Source organism: Lipophrys pholis, assembly GCF_963383615.2.
Source record: "Lipophrys pholis genome assembly, chromosome: 6".
In the NCBI taxonomy this organism is placed as follows: Eukaryota; Metazoa; Chordata; class Actinopteri; order Blenniiformes; family Blenniidae; genus Lipophrys; species Lipophrys pholis.
Window position 1 is genome coordinate 26,948,209 of NC_137629.1, and position 24,452 is coordinate 26,972,660.

Below are 24,452 nucleotides of genomic sequence, written 5' to 3' on the forward strand. Positions count from 1 at the left end.
GCCGGCTCAGTGTTTCGCCACTGGAGAGATTTTTGTTGGAGAATTTGATTTTTTTTTTGTTTGTTTTATAACTCCCAAACCAAAAATCCAAAATAAATGGTTCCAGTGTTTTTGCTGGGGGGTGAATCGGCTTCAGCGGACCATGCCCATAATTTTTGGGCCACAAATTCAGTCTTTCTGAAAGGGAGTGGGAAACTTCAGGCCTGAAACTAGAATTTTCTTTTACCTTCCTCTGTCTCGGTAGAATCCCCAGCGACCTCTGTAAAGGAGACAGTTACCTCCTGAAGCTCTGTATGGCCACGAGCAAGTTAGCTATAATAAAGTGTTCTTGTTTTGTTTTTTCTGTGTTTCTCTGGTTCCATTAGACTTTCTAAATGACGTCTTCTTTGTTTTCTCGCTCGTCCTTCCATTTAACAAGTCTGTGCTCTGACTTGTTTTAGTACCATCCAGAGAATAAAGACATGTGCAAAGCTTCCCCGACTTATTGGTTCTTTCATCAAAGCACAGGCTGCGATAGAAAAGTGTTAAATTCCTCTTACCCTTGTTTTCATGTGGGCAGCGTCCAGAAACTGTTCTATGTTGTGTCCTTCATTTCTATTCAAAGCAGTTCCATTTTATTCTAATATATACAACAAGACAGATTGGGTGCTGCAGGACAGCTGAACACTATAAATGAGCCTCGTCTGAAGCCTTTAACAGTGATGGGAGGCATGAGGGTCTTAAGGTTGGTGCCTAATGCAGACGGATTCTTTATCAGGAGCAGGACAGGATGAGCCCATTAACAACTTTAACTTGGTTTTAACTAAGAGTGTCATGTTCTGTCAGAGGAATTAAATGTGAGCGAGTGTAACCCTTTTAAATTTCCCCACTGCACAGTGTGAATGACTTTCAGATTGTCACGGTGGTGAGGGACAATTTATGACTCTTTGAACCGACAGACACTCAGCAGAGCTCCGTTCACGAGCCGTCGCCAAAAAAATTCAAGAGAGCAAAGTAGTTTAAAAAAAAAAAAAAAAAAAAAGCACAAGACATTCATCACTCACACATCAAAGCAGGTCTTCTGGTGACGCCCGGGGTCGTGTTCGACTCAAGTCACTTTAGATGAGAGAAAATAAACTTTGTGAGAAAATGTTCAGCACAAAGCAATGAGATCACGAACACATGATTATATCGAACTAGATTTGTTTTTTTTAAAGCAAAAAAAAAAAAAAAAAAGTCGCTTGACTTTTATTATGGATTATTCTTTTGAGGAATTGAAAGTCTTGAAAATCAAAATCAATTTTCACTTTCAACTGGATTACACAGTGCAAAGTCAGATATCTCAGTACTGTTTAACATTTTCCTCCACTGGTAGTAATCCCACGGTTGCATGTGGATGTGGTGCCACCTAGCGGTGATACACAGTTTGTAGTCAAGCGGGTTTTTTTTAAATTTAGAAGCTATTCCAACACAAAGTAGTTATAGTTGGTGCTTTTATGTGATTCTACACAGAACGTAAGTTTATATCTACGAACATTTAAAAAAACAAAACCAAAACTAATGATCAAACCTCTTATTAACCAATTATAATAGAAAAGAGTATTTTCTTTGACACTGGATAGTTTCTTATCCAATACGGTCACACATTAGAGACCTGATTAGAATCATTTATAAGTTATAAAGATAAATATTCAAGCCTTCTATTTAGAATAGAGACAGGGAATAACCACAAATACCAAAACCAATTGTTTTTTTTTTATTTCGTTATAAAACAATTCAAAGGCTGCATTTGTTAAATTGTCACCCGGACCGGTGAAGCAGAAAGTTGCCACAAACGTCAAGCACATCTCTGTGAACAGTGGGACGAAACCAGAGAGCATAAGGAGAAATAAAAAATAACCGCACACACAGCACAACTTGCAAATTTCTCACAGTAGCGTCCCCAAAGCACCCCGGTGGCTCCCACACTATGTCCATCATTGTCCAATGAAAGCTCATATCGTCCAGCAGCTAAGATCAAATAATGAAATAAAATAATAAAAGAAAGCACATTAAAAAAAAAAATAAAAAATGGATCGACTCACATAGCTACAAACATCCAATCTCAGCTTTCGCACTCCCCGTGTGTGTTCAGGTTCTGCGAATCCCATAATGCATTTCATTTCACCAAACACAAAAAGAAAAATCTAAAACTGAACATTTCATCAGTGTTCCACAGGATCTCTGAGCCGACAGTCTTCCCTCTAACATCCCCTTTTAACTTGCATCTCCCGCTTTCTTCTTGCTCTTGTCTCGTGGCATACGGCCCATATTGTAAAATTCGACATTTGGTCTCATGTCCGTGAGGTGGGCGAGCCGGTTGGACATGGCGAAGAAAGCGGCGATGGCGGCGATGTCCCAAGCGTCCTCGCGATCAAAGCCAACTTCCTCCAAGGACTCAAAGTGCCGCTCGGTGACGGTGTCGCTGCGACACACGGCCATCGCAAAGTCCAGCATGGCGACCTCCCGGGGAGTCAGAGCGGCATTCTTATAGTTAACAACGACCTGCGCGAGGGGCAGTGAGAGCAAAGAAGGTGGGAGAAGTTCAGTCAACTATTAGTTCTTCGAACAGGAAACAAAACTAAAAACACAAACTGTGTATAAACGGGTCATTTCAGAGTTCTTCCGGGTTAGTTTTAGGGAACTGGGTTTGATTCACTTTGCATCACTCCTATGTCATCGTCATATTAAAAATATATTAGTTTAAAAAAAATAAAAATAAATGCTCCCTTGTTTTAAACTTGATCCTTGTAATTAAATACTACGAACTCAGCAAAATAACAAGCAAATGTTATAAATCCTTCTTTATATTGTTATAAATCAGGTTTAAGTTGATTCACGTCGCGGTTTCAAAAAAATAAAGATATTTTTTCAACAAAAAGGAAAGTACATGAAATAAAATACGCAACATCGGGATTAACAGAATTAGAGAGTGGGGAGTCTGATATGAGCAACACGTGGGCAGCAAGAACGGGTGTATTCAGCCATTTCCACCTACAAATCGCCTCGCCGCTTCCTACACGGTGGTAGAAAGGAGGGAACTGCAGGTGGAGAGACTTCTGGTCAGGTTTTCGAAGAAAAATTGTGGGAATTAAAGAATAATAATATGTCTTACTTATTAGTGAAGTGACGTCCCAATACCTGAAAGTGCTGTTCCATACAGATTTGGTGTGACCTGCCGGTGTCTCTCGATGGTAAATAATAACGCAGAGGTGAGTAATGAAAACACAAAAGACTACCTGATCAGCGAGAGTGGGATTCTTGGAGTAGATGCGGTGCAGTGCACTGTGGGATACCACGCAGTAAAGGCACTTGTTGTGGATGCTGGTTGCCACGACAATCAGCTCGCGATCTGCCTTTGTTAGTCCGCCTGGAAGACGAAAGGCCAATCAATATTAAATCTGAATTTGAAAAGAAACGCACACGAACACTTTGGAACAAAACGTTTGCAGAATGTCGAGCTGATATACCGATATCGTACATATCGTTATTTAAAAAGCAATGTGTTGAATATGCCGACAAGTTTTTTTTTTAGTCACCTGTTAAGAGTCCGGAGTAGAATCTGTCAATAAGTTATAAGCCATACAGATAAAACACTAAGCCTTCTTTTCAGAATGAAAACAGGAAATGACCACAATACCTAAGGAGACGGTTTTTAATGTGTTTCATTTTAACAGCAACCAGTGAAGCAGGAAGCGGCCTCTCCGGAGCCTGATCGTTCACAGATTTATTCTTATTCCACTATCACTTATGCTTGCTCCTTTGGGATTGTTTCTCTCTGTAGAATTGAGATGGCCGTGGTGGAATTGGTATATAATAATATAAATCAAAAACGAATTGAGCAGATCTTTATAGTAAATGTGATTTTTTTTTTTTTTTGACTCTCAGCTATACAATGGCGACGACACAGAGAGCATCCAGTCAACGCAGAGACAAACACGTGTTGTTTATGCTGAAACGAACAACCATTTCCTTATTTATTTTTGTTTCCCAACTTGTAATTTACCCATTTTTGCTCATTAACAACAGGAATCACAGCTTCTACGTCACACACCGTCCACCATCTTCGCTCCTATGGGTCACCTGAGTGCCACGGTCACAACCGAAATGTTGGACCGACGCAGAAAAAACGAGTAAATATCCAAGACTGACCTTTGGCCTTGTTATTGTGCACTGAGATCTTACTATAGTCGGTGTAGGATTTAACTTTACATTCTGTATACCTTTTTTTAAATTTTACATTTATTATAAATGGTTTCTCAAATTTCAAACATTATTATTTATTTATTTATTATCTCTTAGTGTTTGCCCTGCGATGGACTGACACCCTGTCCAGGGGGTTTCTTGCTTTCAGCCATCGACCGGTCCGACGGCCCACAACTTGGATAAAGTGTTAAAGAAGAAGCACGGGAGGAAACCAGACTGACTGACAGACTTGATAAATGATTAAATGACTTACTTTGGACCTCCAAACAGTTGTTTTAGTTTACCATAACTAATGTGTTGGTGTGTATATCGCCCACCACTAAACACAGCATGTAAAGACGAAGACAGTGTGTGTACCTGTCTCCTTGTTCATGAGCTCATTGTAATAAGAGAAGAAGGCTCTGAACTCCCCTGGCCTGTGGGACAGGGCTCTGAAGACGTTGGGCAAAAAGCCTCCCTGTAAGGAAAACACGAGGATCAGCGGGGAGTAACAATCAGGTGATGAATTAAATGCCTCATGTTTGAAACCTTTTCCTCCACGTCCTCCATAAGCTCCAGCATGTCAAAGGGCAGGTCTTTCTTGTTTGGGATTGGAAAGCGACTGACTTTCTCTGGAGGACTGCCGCTGGAGCACCGTCTGCTCACCGACACAGCCTTCACCCCGGCCCGGAGAGAAGCCTGCAAACAGGACAGGAGAAGAACGTGGAGCAACACAAACACACATAAAGCAAAGGAAAACACTGCAGTACTTACAAGCTGAGCGAATAGAGGAGGACGAAACAACTTCAAGACAAGGTTACTCGCCATGTCTCAGAAATAAACTCAGTCTCCCCCTAAATTATTACCAGGAAGTTTGTCAGAATCACACGAGTTCACAAGTTAAACTCCTCAGTCTTGTAGACATCTATATACACTCATATGCGTCATAACATTCATGCAAGCCTTTACTGAACAAACCTGTGTGGACTTCTTGTTTAACGTTTAGCCAATCAGAGTGCAGCAACCACGTCACGCCTGCAGTCTGGCCGCGCCCCTCAATGTGGCGCAGTAATCCCTCCGCACCACCAGGGGCAGTGTAACATTATCTTATATTTATCTTGACCGAACGTCATCCATTTCTGTTTTATTTTAATATGCAATAAAATACTTTTTTTGTCTACAGAAATTGGATTCCTATACATATTTGCAGGGAGAAAAAAAATTCTATATTCAGTTTCTTGAATGACAAAAGTCAGCGCAGGCAAGCGCCGCCCCGTGACCCCGCTACCCGGAAGTCAGGAGTTTCTCGTTCAATGCGCGAAAACGCTTCGGATAAAATATCAAAGCAATAACAACAAATATCAACGGGACGGACATTTACAACATAAGATGTTTTACCACGTACGTTTTATTGTCTGTATTCGGACCTGATTGCACTTATAGACGGCTAACATTTACCGAGCGTGAAGGCGGCCAATGTGCAGAACGTCTGATTTTACAAGTAGAAAGTTTCTATCTGTGGTCCTTTTTTTCTCCTCATGCTTGATCCACGTAGTTAGTGTTCATAATAAAGTCCTCACATGTTGGAACTGATGGTGTTATTTTTTGCCCACAGATTTCGTTGGAGCATGAAATTCTACTACATCCGAGGTATTTTGGTCCTAACCTCCTCAACACCGTGAAACAGAAGCTGTTCACAGAAGTGGAGGGTACATGTACTGGAAAGTGAGTTGTCAACATTCCTCGATTTAAACATGTTCCTACCTGGAATAGGATCAATTCCGTTTGATTTTAATTCTATAGCGCCAAATGGGACACAGTCACATCAAGGCATTTTTACAGAGACAAATACACATGGACAAGCGTTGCTGAGATGGAAGACAAAGCTCCCTTTTAACAAGAAAGCTTTGCAGAACTTGGCCCAGAGGTGGAGACTTTCTGCTGTTTCAGTTGCACTTATTGGCTAGAAGGAGAGAAAGGGACAGGACAGAGACTAAGCAACCAGACATGAATCCACTCGCTCCACAGAGAGAGAGAGATTACAGGAGAGAGAGACAGAATGTTAATGACATGTATTAAAAAGAAAAGTGTTGTGACTAACCTTAAAAGTAGAGCAGTGTTAGCCTCTATAAGTGAATCTGGGAGCTGGTTCCACATGGGAGAATAAAATAGTAGTCTTTCCATTTATCAATACCACCACTTAATTCAAATTAAGGTTGTTGGGGAGCTGGAGCTCATCCCAGTTCCAAGTCAAGGGTAAAAACTGGACAGGGCAGCATGATGTGTCCACAGTAATCATTTGTTTAATCCTCTCTTTCAGGTATGGCTTCGTCATTGCCGTTACCACCATTGACAACATTGGGGCCGGTGTGATTCAGCCTGGCAGAGGCTTCGTCCTCTATCCTGTAAAGTACAAGGCCATTGTGTTTCGCCCATTTAAAGGTGAAGTGGTTGATGCTGTGGTCACTCAGGTGAACAAGGTGAGCAGGTTACCCGTGAGTACGTTAATCAGCCTGGAACATATTTTCAGTTTCTTATACATCATATACCAATTCCCTCTTTATAGCCAAGAAAACCTTTCCTTTCTGTTTCTTTCCTGAACAATAGTTGATATTTTTTTAAATGTCCCAAATATTATAACTAGTTTTTTAACTGATAAAATTGATACAAATGGTAGTCACCTAGTAAAGTGACTGGCAAAGGTTGATTATAACAATAATGCTCAAATATGGTACTTTTAAAAGTTTTACGTTTTTTTTGAATTCTACAACAGTTCTTTATTGTTAATGCAGGCAGCTTCCAAGTTCATTATTTTCCGATGAGATTTCGATGTTTCCCTGTCTTGCAGGTTGGATTATTCACAGAAATTGGTCCCATGTCTTGCTTCATCTCTCGCCATGTGAGTCAACCTGAAAACTACAGTCGAACTAGATCAATTTTTTTTAATACGCTCCAAAGTTTACTTTTGATGTCCTTTATAATCATATGAGGAATTTGTTGTTGCAGTCAATCCCCTCGGAAATGGAGTTTGATCCCAATTCCAATCCACCCTGTTACAAAACAGTTGATGAGGTACGAATCTTTCTTATTTTATGGTCATTTCTTTTTTCCTTTTTTTTTAGGTCTGGTTAAAAATAATGCTATTACAAAAGAGTATTGGAAAAAAAACTACTTTAAAAAAAAAATAAATAAAAATAGACAATTACATAAACGAAACGTATCCATGATAATAAGCGACGGTAATCTCTAAAGGAAACTTTAGTATAGTATAGAACTCTGTAAAGGCTCTTGCTGTTGTTTTGCTCCTCTTGTTTTTTCAGTAGCGGTTTTGTTTTTTTTGTTTGTTTTTTGCATTTATTAATCGTTTCCCTTTTGTCTTTAAGGACATTGTAATTCAGCAAGATGACGAGATCCGACTGAAGATTGTTGGAACGCGAGTGGACAAGAATGACATTGTAAATGCTTTGTTTTTTAAGTGTAGATACATATATTGCTTAGTCTTGGTAATGTATGATGATATTGGAGCTGTATTTAATTCTGTGTTTGGAAAGAATATAGTTAATTCATTCGTTTAAAAAAATAAGACAAATGTTTTATTACATCTCATCTGTATGATATTTTTGTGACGTGTATATGCCTTTAATTCAAAACAAACTGTCTTTGTTTTTTTTAGTTTGCCATTGGCTCTCTCATGGATGATTATCTGGGTGAGTATTTGATCATGGGTCAGTGTGATTCATGTGGTCACAATTGTTAAAATATTTGACATAACGTACCATTATTCTACACAAAAAGGAGAATCTGAATCATGTTGTAAAAAAATATTTTCTGTGCATATACAACTTTTTATTGGAGTGTCAAACTTGTCTTCTCTTTGTTGTCAGGTCTTGTGAGCTGATCCAGCTCAGCGAAGCACCTTTTTTTTCTTTATTCTTTCTTATGGGACAATTACGCTTTCGCTGTTTTCTTTGGTGGCTTTAGACGACTACTGTTTTAGTATGCTCTACAGTCTCATTTGTTAATTTCTTTTAAAACTGCTAACAGAGATGCTGAGTAATCTTGAGCACCGTTCAGTAGCAGTCCATAAAAGTGAGGTTTATTGTAGAATCCATCATTCCCATTATACTTTTGTATACAAGCTGTAATAAAGTGTTTAATTTGTTCTTACGTTTCTGTCTTTGTTACCTTATCATGCAAGTGTATCGGCTGTATATGTACACATGCAGAGTGGACGTTAGATCGGGTGTTCACAGGTTTGAATCACGCTGCAGACACGTCACTACTTCGGGCCCCTGAAGAAGACCTTTGACCCCCTGTCAGCTCTTCAGAGCCAGAACTCTCCTGCGCACCCGAGAAACAGGATGGATAAATGCAGAAAAATTAACCTCCTCAAGGGGGTTAATATGTTTAGTGTTTAATGTGGACAAATGCTTAGAAGATGCGTTGATAGAAGATGGGGTCCCGTCCATTGGAAAGTCATTCGCGGGCGCGCCTGGTTCAAGCACGCGCACGTCCTCCGAGCGTAAATACGTCACCGGCAGGCGACGTCGCTCTTTCTTTCTCTCGTCCTGAAGATGGCGGCAGGGGTGAGTAAGATGGAGAGATGGCCATGTCCCAGCTTTTTCTGTATTAAGATCCGACAATCGGTCGTAAATCAGCGCCATCTGAGTTCCCACTGAGCAGCTATGCCCACGGACCGGACCCCCTGATTGTCAAGTGTCCGTTTTAGGGCTTATTTGGGAAGAATTTGGTGGAGGGGGGGGCTCACGCTGTGTTAGCTTTCGCTGTCCAGAAGTGACGCTGCTTTTCCTCATGCCACGTTACCTTCCCCACATTCAACATAGTGGCTCACATTTCCTGCACTTTTCGCATGATTTCAGTTTATTATCTGAGTATCCGATCCGTATTTTGATCTATGGTCTCTTAACTTTCAGACGGGCGTTGTATTAGTTGAACATTATGCTGATTAGCGTTTAAAGCTAATCGATAGCCACGTTATCAAAACTCGTATATATTTGCTCGTGCATTTTGAAACTAACTGCGTTAATCACAATTCCTTCATGCCTTTTATGTTCTGTTGCCTTGCTTGGTATTTGTGTATCTGCGGTTTAAATGGCCACATCTGTTCAGTAAAGGGTCATTCATTCGCGCTGGAGCAGCTGTCCACGTTACACATCTCCCGGTATCATGTTTCCGTTTCCACCTCGATGCAGGAGCTTAGATCAGCAGATATAACATTTTGGATAGGGTTTTAGCGTCTGCACACCGTCTTGATTGTGAATTTGTGTCGTTTTCTGTGTTTCCAGACTCTGTACACCTACCCAGAGAACTGGCGGGCCTTCAAGGCCCAGATTGCAGCCCAGTACAGCGGTGCTCGCCTCAAAGTGGCCAGCAACCCCCCTGCCTTCACCTTCGGACAGACGAACCGTACCCCTGGGTTCATCAGCAACTTCCCTCTGGGCAAGGTGACCGCTGCTTCTGCCTTTTGTATTTAAAGTATTGAGTGAAACCTTTTCAACCTGTTTGACTACTCTTCTGCGCACACGTCTTGGTTCTCTGGCTAAGATTAGGGTGTGTTGTCTTTTAGGTTCCAGCCTACCAGGGAGATGACGGCTTCTGTCTGTTTGAGAGTAATGCCATTGCTCACTACCGTAAGTTTTGATGAAACGATTGAAAGCACTTGTCATTTAGTCAATGTGTGAACAGCTTGGTCAGAGGTGCGGTTGAATGCAGGTGATAATACCGGACTACACTGCTTTAAGTGGAAAATCCAAGTCACAAACCCAGGAGTTCCTTCATTATAACATTCCCTGACTTAGTTAAAGTCCCCTTTGTGGGATATGTATATGGTCCCCTGTTAATGGGCAAGGCAGTGTCCTGTCATGGCACGAAGTCTTAATCTAACGGGGGAAGAGAAACTTCAGACCATATATTCATCCCAGCCGTCTCTAGTTCAGTGGGTAAAGGCTGGTTCATGATGTGGTCACATTACAGTACCTACAACATCACTTCCAACATTAATGTGAATTTTAATTGAAGTGAGATGCATTGTTTTTCCATAAATCATATAGCCAGGTCATGCAAATGGATCTCCACATTACCTTCTACGGTGACTTAAACCATTTCCGATCTTTCGCCGACAGTGAGCAATGATGCTCTGCGTGGGGCCACTCCTCAGGCGGCGTCCCAGGTGCTGCAGTGGGTTAGCTTTGCTGATTCAGAGATCATCCCTCCAGCAAGCGCATGGGTCTTCCCTACTCTGGGAATCATGCAGTTCAACAAGCAGGTGTGGTGCGCTGCATTTTCTGTTCCACTGACAACTTAGAAATGAATTGATTACAGGTTTAAAAGCATTGGGTTCCACCCCCCTTTGCGTGGAATGCAAGTAATTTTCCGTCTTTGTCTGTTTAGGCGACAGAACAGGCCAAGGAGGATGTGAAGCGGGTACTCACAGTGTTGAACCAACACCTGAACACCCGCACCTTCCTCGTGGGGGAGAGGATCAGCCTTGCTGACATCTCAGTGGTCTGCTCCATGATCTGGCTTTATAAACAGGTGGGACATGTCGTACAAGCATCACTTTTCATTCTGCTCCACCCTCTACATGATAGCTAGTTGTTTCTCAGCAGGACACCTGGGCTTTTAATGAATCTTTTTCAATGCTTCTATTTGCCGCAGGTCCTTGAGCCTTCCTTCCGTCAGCCTTACACCAATGTAACTCGCTGGTTTGTCACCTGCGTGAACCAGCCTCAGTTCAAGGCTATCCTCGGAGAAGTCAAGCTGTGTGAGAAGATGGCTCAGTTTGATGGTGAGTCCAAAGCAATGACGCCAGAGGCCACGTCAGGTTTTCCTGAAATGGAATCTGGTGCATTTAGTTTAAAAACATGCACACGTTCCTTTCAACAACTATGCATGGCAACATTTTTCACAAACGTCCGCGTCTCGTTGATATGGAATATTTGGCTTTCAGGCATTCTTGAAATGGTCACCACTGTCAGATGGGTCAAACTGCCCTGGCAGATGAGTTTAGGAGGCTCCAATTTGTCAAGCATAAGCTTGTCCTGTTGTTTGCTCGTGGAAATTATCTACTTGTAAGGCTCAAAATCACTTTAAATTGTTCATAATCTAGAAATCATCGCTAAGCCGTGTACAGTATGGGTAAATATTTAACTGAAACTCATTTTCCTTGGACTGTTAAGCCAAGAAATTTGCTGAGATGCAGCCCAAGAAAGAGGCCCCACCTAAGAAAGAGAAGGGCGGTAAAGAGTCAGCCAAGCCCCAGGAGAAGAAGGAAAAGAAGAAAGAGGAGAAGAAGCCTGCTGCCGAGGAAGACGTAGACGACTGTGACGCTGCTTTGGCTGCTGAACCCAAAACCAAGGACCCATATGCACACCTGTCAAAGAGGTAAAAGGATTGCGTTCTCCTTCTGCAAAGGTTTGAATTTTTGGTCTTGAAAATTGGGTCTTAAAAAATTCTGTAAACGTAATTGCTAATAAAGTGTCTAAACTATAATTTTCAGAAGAAGATAAATGATTAGTTGTAACAAGACTCTGCTGATTTAACATATTTAACTTTCTACCTCTTAGATAGATTTGTAGTGTGCAGATTATTTGAGTAGTGATGATTCCCCTGTTTGGCAAGGCAGTGTCCTATCATGACACCAAGTCTTAATCTAACGGGGAAAGAGAAACTTGAAACCATATTCATCCCAGTCGTCTCTGGTTCAGTGAGTCAAAGGCTGGTTCATGCTGTGGCCACAAATACGATTGAGCCTTAAATCTATAAATACTTAAGATTTTAAAAGATTAGTTGGATTTAGATGTAGGTTGTATAGTATTTCATAGAGCTGTGATTGTGTCGTCAACCAAGGCTTGTTTCAACAGTTTGGTCTTGGAGTTTCTATAAATGAGCTGGTATTTGGCTCAATTTCAATAGAATCTCATATTTTCTTTAGATGTTGGCTTTGAGATACAAGTGATAAAATAGGTATATTGGCACAGCCAGCATTTAGCTTTAAAGATCCTATATTATATCGTTTCTCAACAATTTTACATGGGTCGAAAACCATATCAAAGTGTTAAGCCTCAAATCCAGCATTTCTTGATCTTCAGCCAGTTAAGTCGATCCTATGAGCTCTATTGAATGTTTGTGAGCTGGACTGTTTCTGCCTACCCCGTGTCCATCATGCAACAGTAACTGAGCTATGTTAGCTGCAGTGCTAATGCTACAGTGGCGTTTTAACAGGTTATCACGCCAAGCAGGCCCACACAGTAAAGCAAAACATCATCGAATAACATCAACTTGCCATTCTCTTCCTCTAAATGTCAAATGCGTTTCTTACATGCCTTTACACTTTTGTCTTTTTGCAGCTCATTTGTCATGGATGAGTTCAAGAGAAAGTATTCCAACGAGGACACCTTGAAAGTAGCCCTTCCCCACTTCTGGGAGAACTTTGACCGCGAGGGGTACTCTATCTGGTACACTCAGTACAAATTCCCAGAGGAGCTGACACTCACCTTCAAGAGCTGCAACCTTATCACAGGTGAGTCGGCAAACACCTCGAGCCAGGAAGACTGATGGTATGGGGTTACGTCCTTCATCTGGGGGATATTCTGTTCAGTCACGTGTTGGCCCATTTGCTTCTATTTGCATTTACTTTTAAGATTTGCTTGTGTGGTTCGAGGGCCATGGGAATTATTGGAGGCAGTTCTACCATTTGAGGCTCAGACAGCTTTCCTCTAGTTTTGAAAGTAAATCGTAGGAGAGAAGTTGTTTGAGAATGACTTCAGACCAACACACTTGTAATCAAACAATGTTGGCTTTGGCTGCACACAGCGTGTAAATCTACTCAGGTTTTTCTTCTGTGGACTTGAAGATATGCACGTTTGTCTTTAGTCATTTCAAGATGTATTGATAAAAGATGTTTTATTTAATAAAAAAAACACTCAAAGTGGGGAATAAGATGGCAAAGTCTGTAGATGCAGAATAGCTGGTGCTACACTCATAAACATCTTTTTGAGAATTTTTGATCAGTGACGATGCTTGGAAGTAATATAGGGACGTGTTTGACTCAAATGACAAATCAGTTGAGGTTCAGACTGGTTGTTGAAGTGGTACACAGTATAAACTGTCTGCCAACAAAACCACTGACAGTTTTTAAGTTCAAGTCTGACGGGGAAAATAAACCTGTTTCAGTGAGTAATAAGTTGGTTTTTGCTGTGGTTTGAAACAAAATAGGGTTGCGTTTTTGAGGAGACCAAAAAGTCCTTCAAGTTACTCAACCAGGAAAAAAAACTTTAAATTATACTTCCCATAAAAGGTATCACTTCTGCACAGAGAATAAACCAATGAGACCATTTCCACATATTTCCAACTCGGTTGCCGAAATTGATCACACCAAAGTCTGTTTATAAACAAACTGGAATTTGTAGCCTTCAAAATGTGCTTTTGTTTCACTGACTGACATCAGTTAGTTGGAAAACCTGCCGCGTGGGTTTCTGGGATATCAATGCTGGCGTTGCTGCAGCTAGAGTAAAAATATTGAGTATTTAAGCCACAAGAATGTTCTTAAATGTTGTGAACTGGATAGTGGGTCGTTTTGTCCTGTGCCAATCGAGATGAGTGTATAAACGGGATCTTGCCTCGGCAATCATGGGAAGTTTCGGTGTCAAAAGATGTTGACAAAGTATGTTGTGCGAGATTTACTATCTTTATGACAATTTAACAAATGTCTGAAATTCCTGCTTCTCCTCACAGGCATGTTCCAGCGCCTGGACAAACTCAGAAAGACCGCCTTTGCCAGTGTCATCCTGTTTGGCACCAACAACGACAGCAGCATCTCCGGTATCTGGGTGTTCAGAGGGCAGGACTTGGCCTTCACTGTAAGTATTGAATGAGGGCCCACACTGCTTTCCCTTTGAGGATGCCACTTGTTCACAGTAGTTTTCGTATTGTGAATCATTTTTCATTTGCAAAATCAGAAAGTAACTGTAAACTGTAACCAGCTTGAGCCTTTGAGTTTTGCTTTAGATTCAGTATCTGTTGGGATACTTTGAAAACTGTATTCCATTCATATCACCGACACGTTGGAAGTAGTTCTGGTGGTGTTCTCCAACGCGTCCCCTGTCATTGGGCAAGGCAGTGTCTCCTTGTGGCACGTAGTCTTAATCTGACGGGGGTAGAGAAACTTGAGACCATATTCATCCCAGTCATCTCTGAATCCGTGAGCAATAGGCTGGTTCATGCTATGGGCACAATCAACGTTTTGAGTTTCAAATATTTAACATTACAAGTCGGTGTCTTCACTGAGACTTGGACCGTTAAGGTGAAATGGCTTCCCCCCTTCTCAAACTGTGCAGTCATCATGCGTTTTGATGTGTGCCGTTCAGTCCTGCAGGGATTGTCTTGCATGCAAACCATGTTATGCTTTATCTATTGGCCGAACTGGAATCTCTTTGACAGCCGTGGCTCGTACCTGAAGGTACTTAATTCTTTGCATTCATTAAATTTTTTTTCTTATCTTTCAGCTGAGCCCAGACTGGCAGATCGACTATGAATCATACGACTGGCGCAAGCTGGATCCAGACAGCGAAGAGTGCAAAACCATGGTAAAGGAGTACTTTGCCTGGGAAGGAGATTTCAAGCACGTAGGCAAACCTTTCAACCAGGGCAAGATCTTCAAATGAAAGGACGCTGAGACGATCCAACGAAAGCACTCTGCGCTTCTGCTCTCAAACACTTATGACATACGGACTTTCAGCCACATGTGCTTACTTAACTACAGGAATGAGTGTTTGGAGAGGATTGAATTTAGTCTCGGTGGTCCCCAAGACTGGTTTTTTGTTTTACCTGCGAAATAAAGTGAATTTTCCTCAATGCAATCTCTGGAATTTACTTTCTTTTGGTATGTTGCATAATGGTGCGTTTGAGATTGAGGCCAAGGGGAAGGTGTCATGATAGATGAGATGGTGTCAATCAGGATATAGCGTGTCAAGACGGCAAGTGTTGCGAGCTCGGATGATCTGAAATGAGAGGCGCTTCCTTTAGACCAGGGGTGCATAGTACACAGCCTGCATTGGCTTTTATTGCTTTTGTTTACTCGCTCCTTTTACTTCCCTTCATAAACATTCGGATGCTTTGGAGTGGGTACATTGTTGAAAGATTTTTTTCTTTCTCCAGTTAAACTATTAAATCAATATTTTCAATTTCTGTTAGTTCTGTTGGAATTTAATCTTTTAACCGAGGTTTCTCTTTGGTTGCATCTAGTCAATTCGAGGCAATGACCTTGAGTCAATTATGGAGATTTGTACAACACTGAAGTACTTCAAATCCTAACCAGCTGGAGTTATTTATAAAACGTTGAACCTCGAAGAGGTCGGTGAAACCATTCCTTAGCATAGTGTCAGTTTACTGTAATGTCGCACCCTCTTGTTATTGAATGAACGTATATAACATTCACTGTATTCTATTATGAAACCCTTTAAAGTGAATCTGGATTTATTTTCTTAAATCCATGTTGAATTGGTTTACTCAGCCTTGATCCAAAGGGGCCGTTTCCCTGATTCGCCTTCCTTTTAGGACCTCATTTGAAACCATGGGTTTTGAGATCATTCCTTTGATTCAGGTATGTTGAGAAGAGGCAGATATCTTAAAAATTGTCGGCCAGTAAATCACCAGAACCAACGCTTTGATAAAATTACTGTTGGGAGGTTCTTGAGATGTTATACACTGCTACGCCTGCAGGGGGCAGGCAGAGACAAACTATAGGAGCTTGCTGAACGGAGAGGGTCCAGCAGAGAAAATGAGTAGGCTGAACTGTGGTTTACTAGGCTGGGAATGTTGTCTGCGTTAAACTATGGGTTCTTGTTTTGATGTCTGTGCTTCCCCAAGGAGAAGAAGCCTGGAACAAATCTCTTTATGGCGCTTTCCTTGGATGGCCCAGTATGAGGGCCATTACCATAAAATCTGTTCCTGGTGATACAAAATAACCCCCCCACTAAGATGCCAGAACCATAAACTTAGCCAGATAGTTGCCACTAAATATTTTAGTGGACTTCACACAAAGTTATTTAATATATATTATTATAAAATGATTTTTTTACCACAGACTCACACTTTCTCGTCATTTCGGGTCAGATTTTTTAAAGCCGAGCCCTGTCGATTTTCTAAACTTTTAATTGTGCACAAACATAAAGTGCACAGTGGTGCCATCTGAGGACAGGCATTTTCGATGACGAGCAGATATGGAAACCTGAACGCGGCGACCACACCCAGAAAAATGCAGAAATGCCATGTTTCGCAGCCTAGTTCTTCATGATCGAACACGAAAGAAGAAGTTGTGATTTCGGTTCACGATGTGATTTTCGAAACATGAACGGTATTTAACTTTCCTCGCATAAGTTTGTGACAGTCTGAGCATTTAGTGTGATGCTAAACCCTTTTTTTAAACGACCGGTGCTGTGACTGCGGCCTCTTTATTTGGGAGTTAATGTTGGCCTGTGGAAACAACGCTCCTCTTTTCATTGGACACACCCAATCAGATGAAAGTCTGCAGGACACCTTCTATCATCTGCTGCTGACTCTTCCCACACCTGCAGCCGAGACTTAATCCTTTCTTTCTTTGTCTGCTGCTTCACTGTATGTTTATTCGACGGCATGCAAAATAAGATGCCTGGACCAGCCCAGTGAATTCAGTTGAAGTATATTAATTTCTTTGCCTTGCCTCGGTAAGTTTTGAGATATTTTGAGGTCAGTGAAGCACGGTTATGTGTGGTTCAGTTTTGTCCCACTCTAAAATTTAGAGGCTCTCGGTGGATCTGAAGCCCTTCCGCATAATCCACACACACCCGAGAGATGCACAAGAGCAGGCTCACATCTCAGAGTGAGTCAGATGTGTCATTTTTTCCGACTTACTAAGCGTGATTCAAGATCATTTTGGTGCAACCATCTTTCCACCGTGGTGTTGAATCAGGGAAGCCATTTTAGTTTGTTCTGCGGTCTCATGGAAATCAGAAAATGGAAATGTTCCCACAACAGTGAAGCACCCAAGTCCTTGAACACATGACTCACCCATCCTGCGGATCATGGTGGAAGAGGGCTGTAACTTGAGCAAATAACTTTGACTTCACCCACAGCGCTGCAGCAGTTACAACACTGCTGAAGGGCTAACCCTTTGATTGCTGAGGGAGTGGTGTTACAAAAGCTTTTCCCTCGTGTAATCAAATGCCAAATGAAGGTGAGCAGACATCGCTCTTTTTTAGACCTTTTGGGACAAATCTTTCTGATGCAATCGCTCCATTATCAAGACCATATGGGACTCTGGTCCTTGATTGTATTTAGGAGCTTCAGAGTTAATATGTTAAACTAAAGCAAGCCACAAGAACAATAAGCAGTTTTCTGCCAACAGCAACATTTTCTCTTCCAGTCCTGCCAACCTTCCTCTCCCTTGGTCTTTATTTCTCTCTTGGCCACACACTCACTACTCCTTCCTTCCTCTCCCCTGATCCCTGCACTTTGGACATTTTTCTACGTCCTCATGCGCACACAGAAAGGGGATGGGTGGGGAGATTTTTTTCTTAAAAGCAGTCGCAGTGGTGAGGGAAGAACACAGAGAGAGGCTGTATTGTTTGATCACACAGGGTCCCTGTGTGGCAGTCAGACCCCAGTAGGAGCTTCAGGCACGGTATGCATGTGCTGAGCATCTGGCTGTGCAAAGGCACACATCTGGAAAAGGGTGAGGTAGCCAGCAGAAGGGAGTGAACAGCGAGCCGAAGGATCAGGCAGTACAACACACTGATTCGAAAACACTGTAGAAGTAACACACCTTTCCTGTAGGTGTTGCTTTTTTCCCACAAAAAAAGTAGGATTAAACTGAGAAACATGCATGTTTTTGTTTTTTTTGCGTTTTGTATTTTCATTGTGGCAATGAAGGTAGTACATTGTTTTCCTCGGCTAACAATGTACTTACAGCTTAGCTACAGTCTGAACGTAACAGGAGAGCATATAACTGTTGTCCGTGGGCGAGCGGGACGTCTCCAGGCGGACAGAAACAACACTGAGCAACTACACATATACAGTCCCACCCTCAGATTTTTATGGGGTTTCCCTAGACTGTAGTCTGGAAGTTGGGCTTCGACTTCCAGCTTGAAAATGGATACTTAGTCAGCACCAGTGGGCTGCTTTACCTCAATTGTCCTCTCATTGCATTTGAGGAACAAGCAACAGTAGAAACTGAAATGCAAATAGGACAAATTGAGTGCTGTAAAATGTTAATCGTACTTTGAAAAACTGAATGGAAGTTTTGTCGTACGGTTTACACAGAAAGGAAAACTGCATATCTAGAAACAATAATGCATAATGTTCCGACGAGAAAAGTGACCTTCACATCAGAGTAAGGGGCTTTTTTTTCCCCCCACCTCCTTTTCTACTATTTCTTCTAAGAGTGCTTTTTGGGGCGTGATCTGCTGATGTCTCCGCGGCACTAAAACACAGCACAGTAATTCAGCACTGGAATGGAATGAGAGAGGTCAGGGGTGAGTCTGCTGAGGGGAAATGGCTGAAGAAGGCATGGAGAGACAAGATATTGTGATGTATAATAACAGTAACGGACGTGCGAGCTGAAGTGTGCTGTTTAGTGGAGCCGTTATTAATGATATTTTCCCTGTAAGTTTGCGTTGCCTTGCAACAGGGGCTGCCAGTGTAAAAGTGGGGAGAAGAAGTGTGTGACACGAGGAAAGAGAGAGGAGAGGTACAGGGGGAAAACAGACAGCCCCTGTGCTTTTGGACGTGAAACCCCAGAGTTGCTTCTGGCTCATATTACCAGAATGTGGAGGTGGGGCGTGTTGTCAAACTCAAACAAAACTGTAATAATACACTACCATGGCTACAAAACGAATGATTTTACTTATGCCGAGAAGAAGAAAAAACATAAATCCCCATCAAAGGTTTATTGTCTTGCATCAGAGTTGTTGCTCTGTTTACCTCAGACACAGCATTGTATTTGGAAATATATAATCCTGGTTTGTCATAACATCTGCACGATTGTGGTTCGGGCGTGTGACGAATCTACGGTGTTTAAATTTCCTCAGCGGAATCTTCTCATTTCATTTGCTTTGAAACTGAGTTTTCTCTTAGTGTAGTGGTTCTCAAAGTGAGGGGTGTGGCCCCAATGAGAGGAGAAATCTGGGGGTCAGGCTTTATTCCTTTAATTTCTTGGAAAAAAATAAATAAATCAAAACCTCATAGAAACAAATAATTCTAAGGTAAAAAATAAAAAAATAAAAAAATCATCACGTTTATTCAAACACACATTTTTATTTGCTGTAGGTGTATTAGAGATGAATTAAAACATGCTTCAAAACCATACACGTAACAACAAAAGCAAACTATGACAATTTTATGTTTCAAAATAAGCAGGATGAGAAGAGATATGCTTTATGGTGCCTTTACATCTCAACAGATAAAAATATCTCGCAAGATGTTTAAAAACAGGAAGTCCGGTGTACGTAACTGTCACACCAAGCGAGCGCAGGAAGTGTGTTTTTCATGTTTCATATCGCTGTTGTCAACAACACAATTTAGCTTTGTTACCTGGTTACCAATATTTTTTAGAAGAAAGCAAACAGCACCGTGAGCTGAAAAACAGCTGTTTGTTGTTTAAGTAGAGATAAAGTTTCTTAGAGGTGCTGCGCCCAGGAAGAGTTGAAGTGCTCATTATAATCCCACTGGTTCGTATTGTGTGACCGTATTTATGCACAAATGATAAACAAATTATTCTCATATTATGAGTAATTATCCTCCCTGTGTGTCCATCCCCTATTTTATGTTCAGGTTAGTCATAATATGGGAGAGCTCTGTAGAGAACCACTGTGGGATATTCTTTTTGATCAACTCTTGAATACAATTCAGGTTATGTCACCTGCTATTTCAGTTGGTCGCCCATGTTTTAACATGTGTTGGTGTGCAGATTCTATTGAGAAAGAATACCCCCGGACTTGCTGACTGCAGGAACTTTGTGAACAGGTACCCCAACCCGATTGATTGCTCTGTCGTGTATTGACTTGCTTGGGGTTTAACGTTCCAACCGTACAAAGACCAGGAGCGTCGGGACATTTATAGAAATGACTGGAATGTGCTACTCACCAACGGATTCTCTCGTTTCAAGCTCAACGTATGGATGTTGAGGCCCTACGGTTATCAGTGAGCTCAATATGTCAAAGCTGTCAATAGTGGCACATGGAGAAGAATTGATCACAGAGAAATGCAGTGGGACACACTATTATGTGCGTCCATATCATTGTATCAGTGTGTGTATTTAGTTCACACCGTGGAGTCTGATGTGTTAAAACAATTGAGCAACACAGACAGGCCTGCAGTTTCCAAGACACAAAATATGGCGACAAAGACAAGACTGAACTTGTGAAAGGTGTTTCCAGCACCAGCCTGTTTGAATGAGCCTTATTGCGCAGACACAAAAATGCTCTTCGGGCTGAATTGGAAAACAGGAAAGTGTATGGGGGATGGGGGAGGTGGTGGTGGTGAGGAATCGTCACCTCTAAACGCAGTTACAGAGTTTGCGTAACAAAGTGGAGCAGAGTTCCTTACTACATTACAAACTGCTTTGTGGCATGTGATATTTATCCCCACACACACAGCCTGTTGCTGTGGAAACCTCCCTGGAAGTACCTGCCCCCCCTTGCTTATTATGTTGCTATAGCGGCCATCCCAGAATAGTGCTTTTTTTTTTCTTTCTTTTTTTTCCCCTCTCCCCTCAGTCCCTCCCTCGTGTTCGTGACTCACAACTTGCAATGGAAACCACAGTCCAATCTGTCTCTCATTCTCCTTTTTTCCCTGACATTCTTCTCTCTACCAAAGGGAAGGCTTGCCTTTCTGAATCATCAACGTATGTGTGTGCATCCGCAGCGTATGTGCGCGAGGGGGGGGGGGGGGGGGGGGGGGGGGAGGAGTGCTGGGGGGAATTCCGAAAAGATTACCAATGAGTTACTATGGTGACAGCAAATATCAGCCGGCGTGGCCTCTATGTTGCAAGATAGTGTATCTGAAGTCCTGCACATCGTCACCGTATGACTGGGATTTCTTTGTGGTTGTAATCTCTCCATGGATACCCTCTTGCTCTCAACAGTTACTTGAGGTCCACTTTTGTTTTGAGAGGTTGCGGCTTGTGGACGGCTTACTTACAGGGCTCCGGGGCAGGCGAGACACAAAATCACATCTCAGTAATGATGCACGTGATTATGGAGTCACGGAGAAACCGTCTCATAATGTGATGCTCGGGGACGTTATCACTCAGGGCACTGAGTTCTATCGGCTGACTAACTCACCAAGAGGACGAGGAAAATTCGATTAACAGTGCTAATTGAATTAAGTTGAACTAAATTGGATTTTAAAAAGTTTGTCACATACTAGATGAGACCAGCTCTTTGTCCCTTTCAACCATTTTATGTGTGGAAAGTTGATTTGGATGTTAAACTTCTATTAGTGCTCTTAGATTGAGATTTTGTTGAACTCAAAAGCTTGCACACTTGCAGATGGATTTCTTTTTTATTTGCAGAGAAGTTTAAGTGCCGTCTAGTCAGTTCATCATGCACACACTGAATATGCAATACAAAAATAGAGAAAAAATATTAGAGTACAAAAAACTTGAGTATAAATATGGTAATAAATAAATAAATATATAAATAAATGGTAACACATGTACATACTGTGTATAGCCTATGTTGAAAAATAATAACTATGGAAAACATATCTATAATAATAATAATAATAATAATAATAATAATAATAATAATAATAATAATAATAATAATAATAATAATATTATTATTATTATATTATCCAGTTCCCTCCCTGGTCCAAACACGTCTTAACTCTAAATAGCCCATAACTGTGAATTTCATTGTGTGTCATTATTTGTCCTGTGATGGACTGGTTGTCCAGGATGTATCAGGCTTCACACATAGTCAGCTGGGATCGGTTCCAGTGACCAACGACCCTGAAATAGGATTTAAAAAAAAAAACGGATGGATAGAATTAGTCATACTTTTCAAAAGCAATGCTTATGAAAGCTGCTAAAAACATCCAGACAAGTCAAATTAAGCAGGATTATAACAGGATTATATTCAACATCTTGTCTTATCTTGTGTCTGCCTTTATGGAACCAGACACAAGAATGTTTAGCTTGACTTGTTATCGTCAGATATGTTTTTCTGCACATGTTTCTCCTGGCCTCCACGGAGCTTTGAAACAATGTTCACCTCTTTGTTCACTCTTTTGACTGGACATTCTTAGTTTTCTTGTGGCTTCATTTTCAGCAGTGACATTCATTGGTTTTCAGGGGAAACGCTTGAAATGCTTTAGGGTGTTTGACAGTTTGTTAGTCTGTGTATTCTGTAGGTAAATAATAAATCCCCCAATGGAAAAGAGTAGAATGGGAATGAATAAATTGATATCTATTTAATCTTCACATTCCCAGATTGTTTGTTTACTGGTTTAAAGGTCCAACATTCTATTCTATTCTATTCTATTCTATTCTATTCTATTCTATTCTATTCTATTCAACATTGTATGGTTATGGTTATGAAAGAGACATTTATAACATAATATGATATTATAGTCTACTACTACTACTACTACTACTACTACTACTACTACTACTACGACTAATAATAATAATAGTAATAATAATAATACATCTTATGTACATAGCAGAGGAACATCATAAAATGAGTCATAAAACACATCATAAAAATCGATTAGTATTATGTATTAAAAGCAGTTCAGAACAGGTGAGTCTTGATAAGTGATTTGAAAGTGTTCAGGTCAGTCTCATATTTACTTTACAATCATCTTTATGAATATCTACTTTTGTATTCAAGTTTTTCCCCATTGTTATTTTTTTCTATCATTACCCCATTATTGTGTAAATACTACTGATTTTGAAATTAAATATAGCCTCTTTTATCCTGATCACACCTTTTTAAGAAAGTTTTGCTAAAAGGCTGTGTTTTCGATGTCACTGTGTCTACATTGATCGTGTCTGTTTATGCCTTTAGAGTCTACAGTCACACTAAAAACAACCATATTGGTATTTCAACAAGTAAGAGATTAAAAACGGATGGTTGTGATTTAGTTTGACAGTGTGGGCTCTGTCCTCTGTCCTCTCTCTTCTGCACCTTTGCTGTTGAAGGTTCCACAAGCCTGTTCCGGGTTTATTGTATGTGTTTTCTTTCTGTTTTCACACTCTTCACTCAGCCGAACCAGTCGATGCCGATGTCCACCCACCTCTGGGTGTCTGGATGTGATGAGATTTTCTCTTTTTAAAAGGGCGTTATTTCCCCCCTCTCTGTTGTTATTCATGTGGCTGTTGAGTTTCTCTCTGTTTTATTGCCTTCCAGTTACAATGTGTGTGTCCCCACATGACTTCTGTTGTACTTTGATACGGCGTGCAATTTTGAATGGCTTTCATTTTTGTACGGCTGCAGTTCATATGTGTTCTCGATTATAAGCAAAGATGGAGGTTACAATTTATAAATACATCACTATACTTAAATTGCATTTTTTGGTGCTTGCAATTTTATTATCTTATATAGCATTTAATATTTTTCAAGTTATGTAACTTCACTCAAACATAAATACAATTTTCTCCAATCTACTTTAAAAATGTTGCCCACATATTGTATAATATTTCTTTTACTGAGGAAAAGAAAATCAGCTTCAAATCCTTGTGTGATTTAAAAACAAATGACCACAGTCTGCACTTGATATACTTTATTAGTGATCTGGGAAATGTGTGTTGACTGAACATGCATCTGGTCAATTAATTGATTTGGCTACCTGTTATTGACCATGCAAATAAATGTAGTTAAAAAGTAGTTTAGTTTGTACTTTTACTTTATTATCTTTTTAACAACAGTACTTTTACAGAACGAGTTTTAGTACTTTTAATTCTGCCACTTGTGAGCTACTAGTTTTCAATTCATTTATCTATTTCTTTCTTTTTTCTTTTTTTTTCTCTCGATACTGTTAGAGCAGAGTATTGACATTCGGGAAAACAGTAAAAAAAATTTTTTTTAAAATTCACAACAATGCATTTTTTACTATTGGACTTGAATAAGGGTCTGTATGTTGTCCACTGGCCACCTGTACTGTGCCTTTCATAATTACTCAGTGATGCTTTTGAAACAGTGACAACATACGAAAGAAGAAATGAAAGCAAAGCCTGGATTCCCTGT

General features: G+C 40.8%; 3 protein-coding genes across 4 annotated transcripts; 2 read left to right on the plus strand and 1 right to left on the minus strand.

Moving 5' to 3' along the window:
• Window positions 1-897: 897 nt before the first annotated feature.
• LOC308111261 (uncharacterized protein) lies at window positions 898-5,211 on the minus strand. 2 transcript variants are annotated; one of them, XM_080466108.1, is made up of 6 exons: window positions 5,182-5,211; window positions 4,978-5,057; window positions 4,753-4,902; window positions 4,582-4,681; window positions 3,258-3,388; window positions 1,218-2,523 (listed from the first exon to the last, which is right to left on the minus strand). In XM_080466108.1, exons 2-6 carry the CDS (start codon window positions 5,029-5,031, stop codon window positions 2,236-2,238), a joined length of 723 nt encoding a protein of 240 aa, XP_080322234.1. In that variant the 5' UTR covers window positions 5,032-5,057; window positions 5,182-5,211; the 3' UTR covers window positions 1,218-2,235. The 2 variants fall into 2 exon arrangements, with proteins under 2 accessions (XP_080322233.1, XP_080322234.1); XM_080466107.1 differs by having other exon boundaries at window positions 898-2,523; window positions 4,978-5,200.
• A 101-nt stretch (window positions 5,212-5,312) lies between these two features.
• polr2g (RNA polymerase II subunit G) lies at window positions 5,313-8,370 on the plus strand. The gene is made up of 8 exons (XM_080465028.1): window positions 5,313-5,604; window positions 5,819-5,928; window positions 6,524-6,683; window positions 7,052-7,102; window positions 7,210-7,275; window positions 7,587-7,658; window positions 7,877-7,910; window positions 8,088-8,370. The coding sequence occupies exons 1-8, from the start codon at window positions 5,446-5,448 to the stop codon at window positions 8,099-8,101; spliced, it is 666 nt and encodes a 221-aa protein (XP_080321154.1). The 5' UTR covers window positions 5,313-5,445; the 3' UTR covers window positions 8,102-8,370.
• eef1g (eukaryotic translation elongation factor 1 gamma) lies at window positions 8,355-15,078 on the plus strand. The gene is made up of 10 exons (XM_080465027.1): window positions 8,355-8,789; window positions 9,510-9,668; window positions 9,791-9,854; window positions 10,347-10,489; window positions 10,615-10,758; window positions 10,882-11,011; window positions 11,403-11,607; window positions 12,573-12,745; window positions 13,960-14,084; window positions 14,730-15,078. The coding sequence occupies exons 1-10, from the start codon at window positions 8,778-8,780 to the stop codon at window positions 14,886-14,888; spliced, it is 1,314 nt and encodes a 437-aa protein (XP_080321153.1). The 5' UTR covers window positions 8,355-8,777; the 3' UTR covers window positions 14,889-15,078.
• The last annotated feature ends 9,374 nt before the right edge of the window (window positions 15,079-24,452 follow it).

What these genes read in the sequence shown, in the direction of transcription:
- LOC308111261 (XM_080466107.1), bottom strand. Translation starts at nt 5,031, where the DNA reads ATGGCGAGTAACCTTGTCTTGAAGTTGTTTCGTCCTCCTCTATTCGCT. An exon ending in GCTCATGAACAAGGAGACAG is followed by an intron (nt 3,389 to 4,581) that starts GTACACACACTG and finishes TTCGTCTTCCAG; the next exon opens with GCGGACTAACAAAGGCAGAT. An exon ending in ATCCCACTCTCGCTGATCAG is followed by an intron (nt 2,524 to 3,257) that starts GTAGTCTTTTGT and finishes CCCCTCGCGCAG; the next exon opens with GTCGTTGTTAACTATAAGAA.
- polr2g (XM_080465028.1), top strand. Translation starts at nt 5,446, where the DNA reads ATGACAAAAGTCAGCGCAGGCAAGCGCCGCCCCGTGACCCCGCTACCC. An exon ending in AACATAAGATGTTTTACCAC is followed by an intron (nt 5,605 to 5,818) that starts GTACGTTTTATT and finishes TTTTGCCCACAG; the next exon opens with ATTTCGTTGGAGCATGAAAT. An exon ending in GAGGGTACATGTACTGGAAA is followed by an intron (nt 5,929 to 6,523) that starts GTGAGTTGTCAA and finishes CCTCTCTTTCAG; the next exon opens with GTATGGCTTCGTCATTGCCG.
- eef1g (XM_080465027.1), top strand. An exon ending in GAAGATGGCTCAGTTTGATG is followed by an intron (nt 11,012 to 11,402) that starts GTGAGTCCAAAG and finishes TGGACTGTTAAG; the next exon opens with CCAAGAAATTTGCTGAGATG. An exon ending in GGCAGGACTTGGCCTTCACT is followed by an intron (nt 14,085 to 14,729) that starts GTAAGTATTGAA and finishes CTTATCTTTCAG; the next exon opens with CTGAGCCCAGACTGGCAGAT.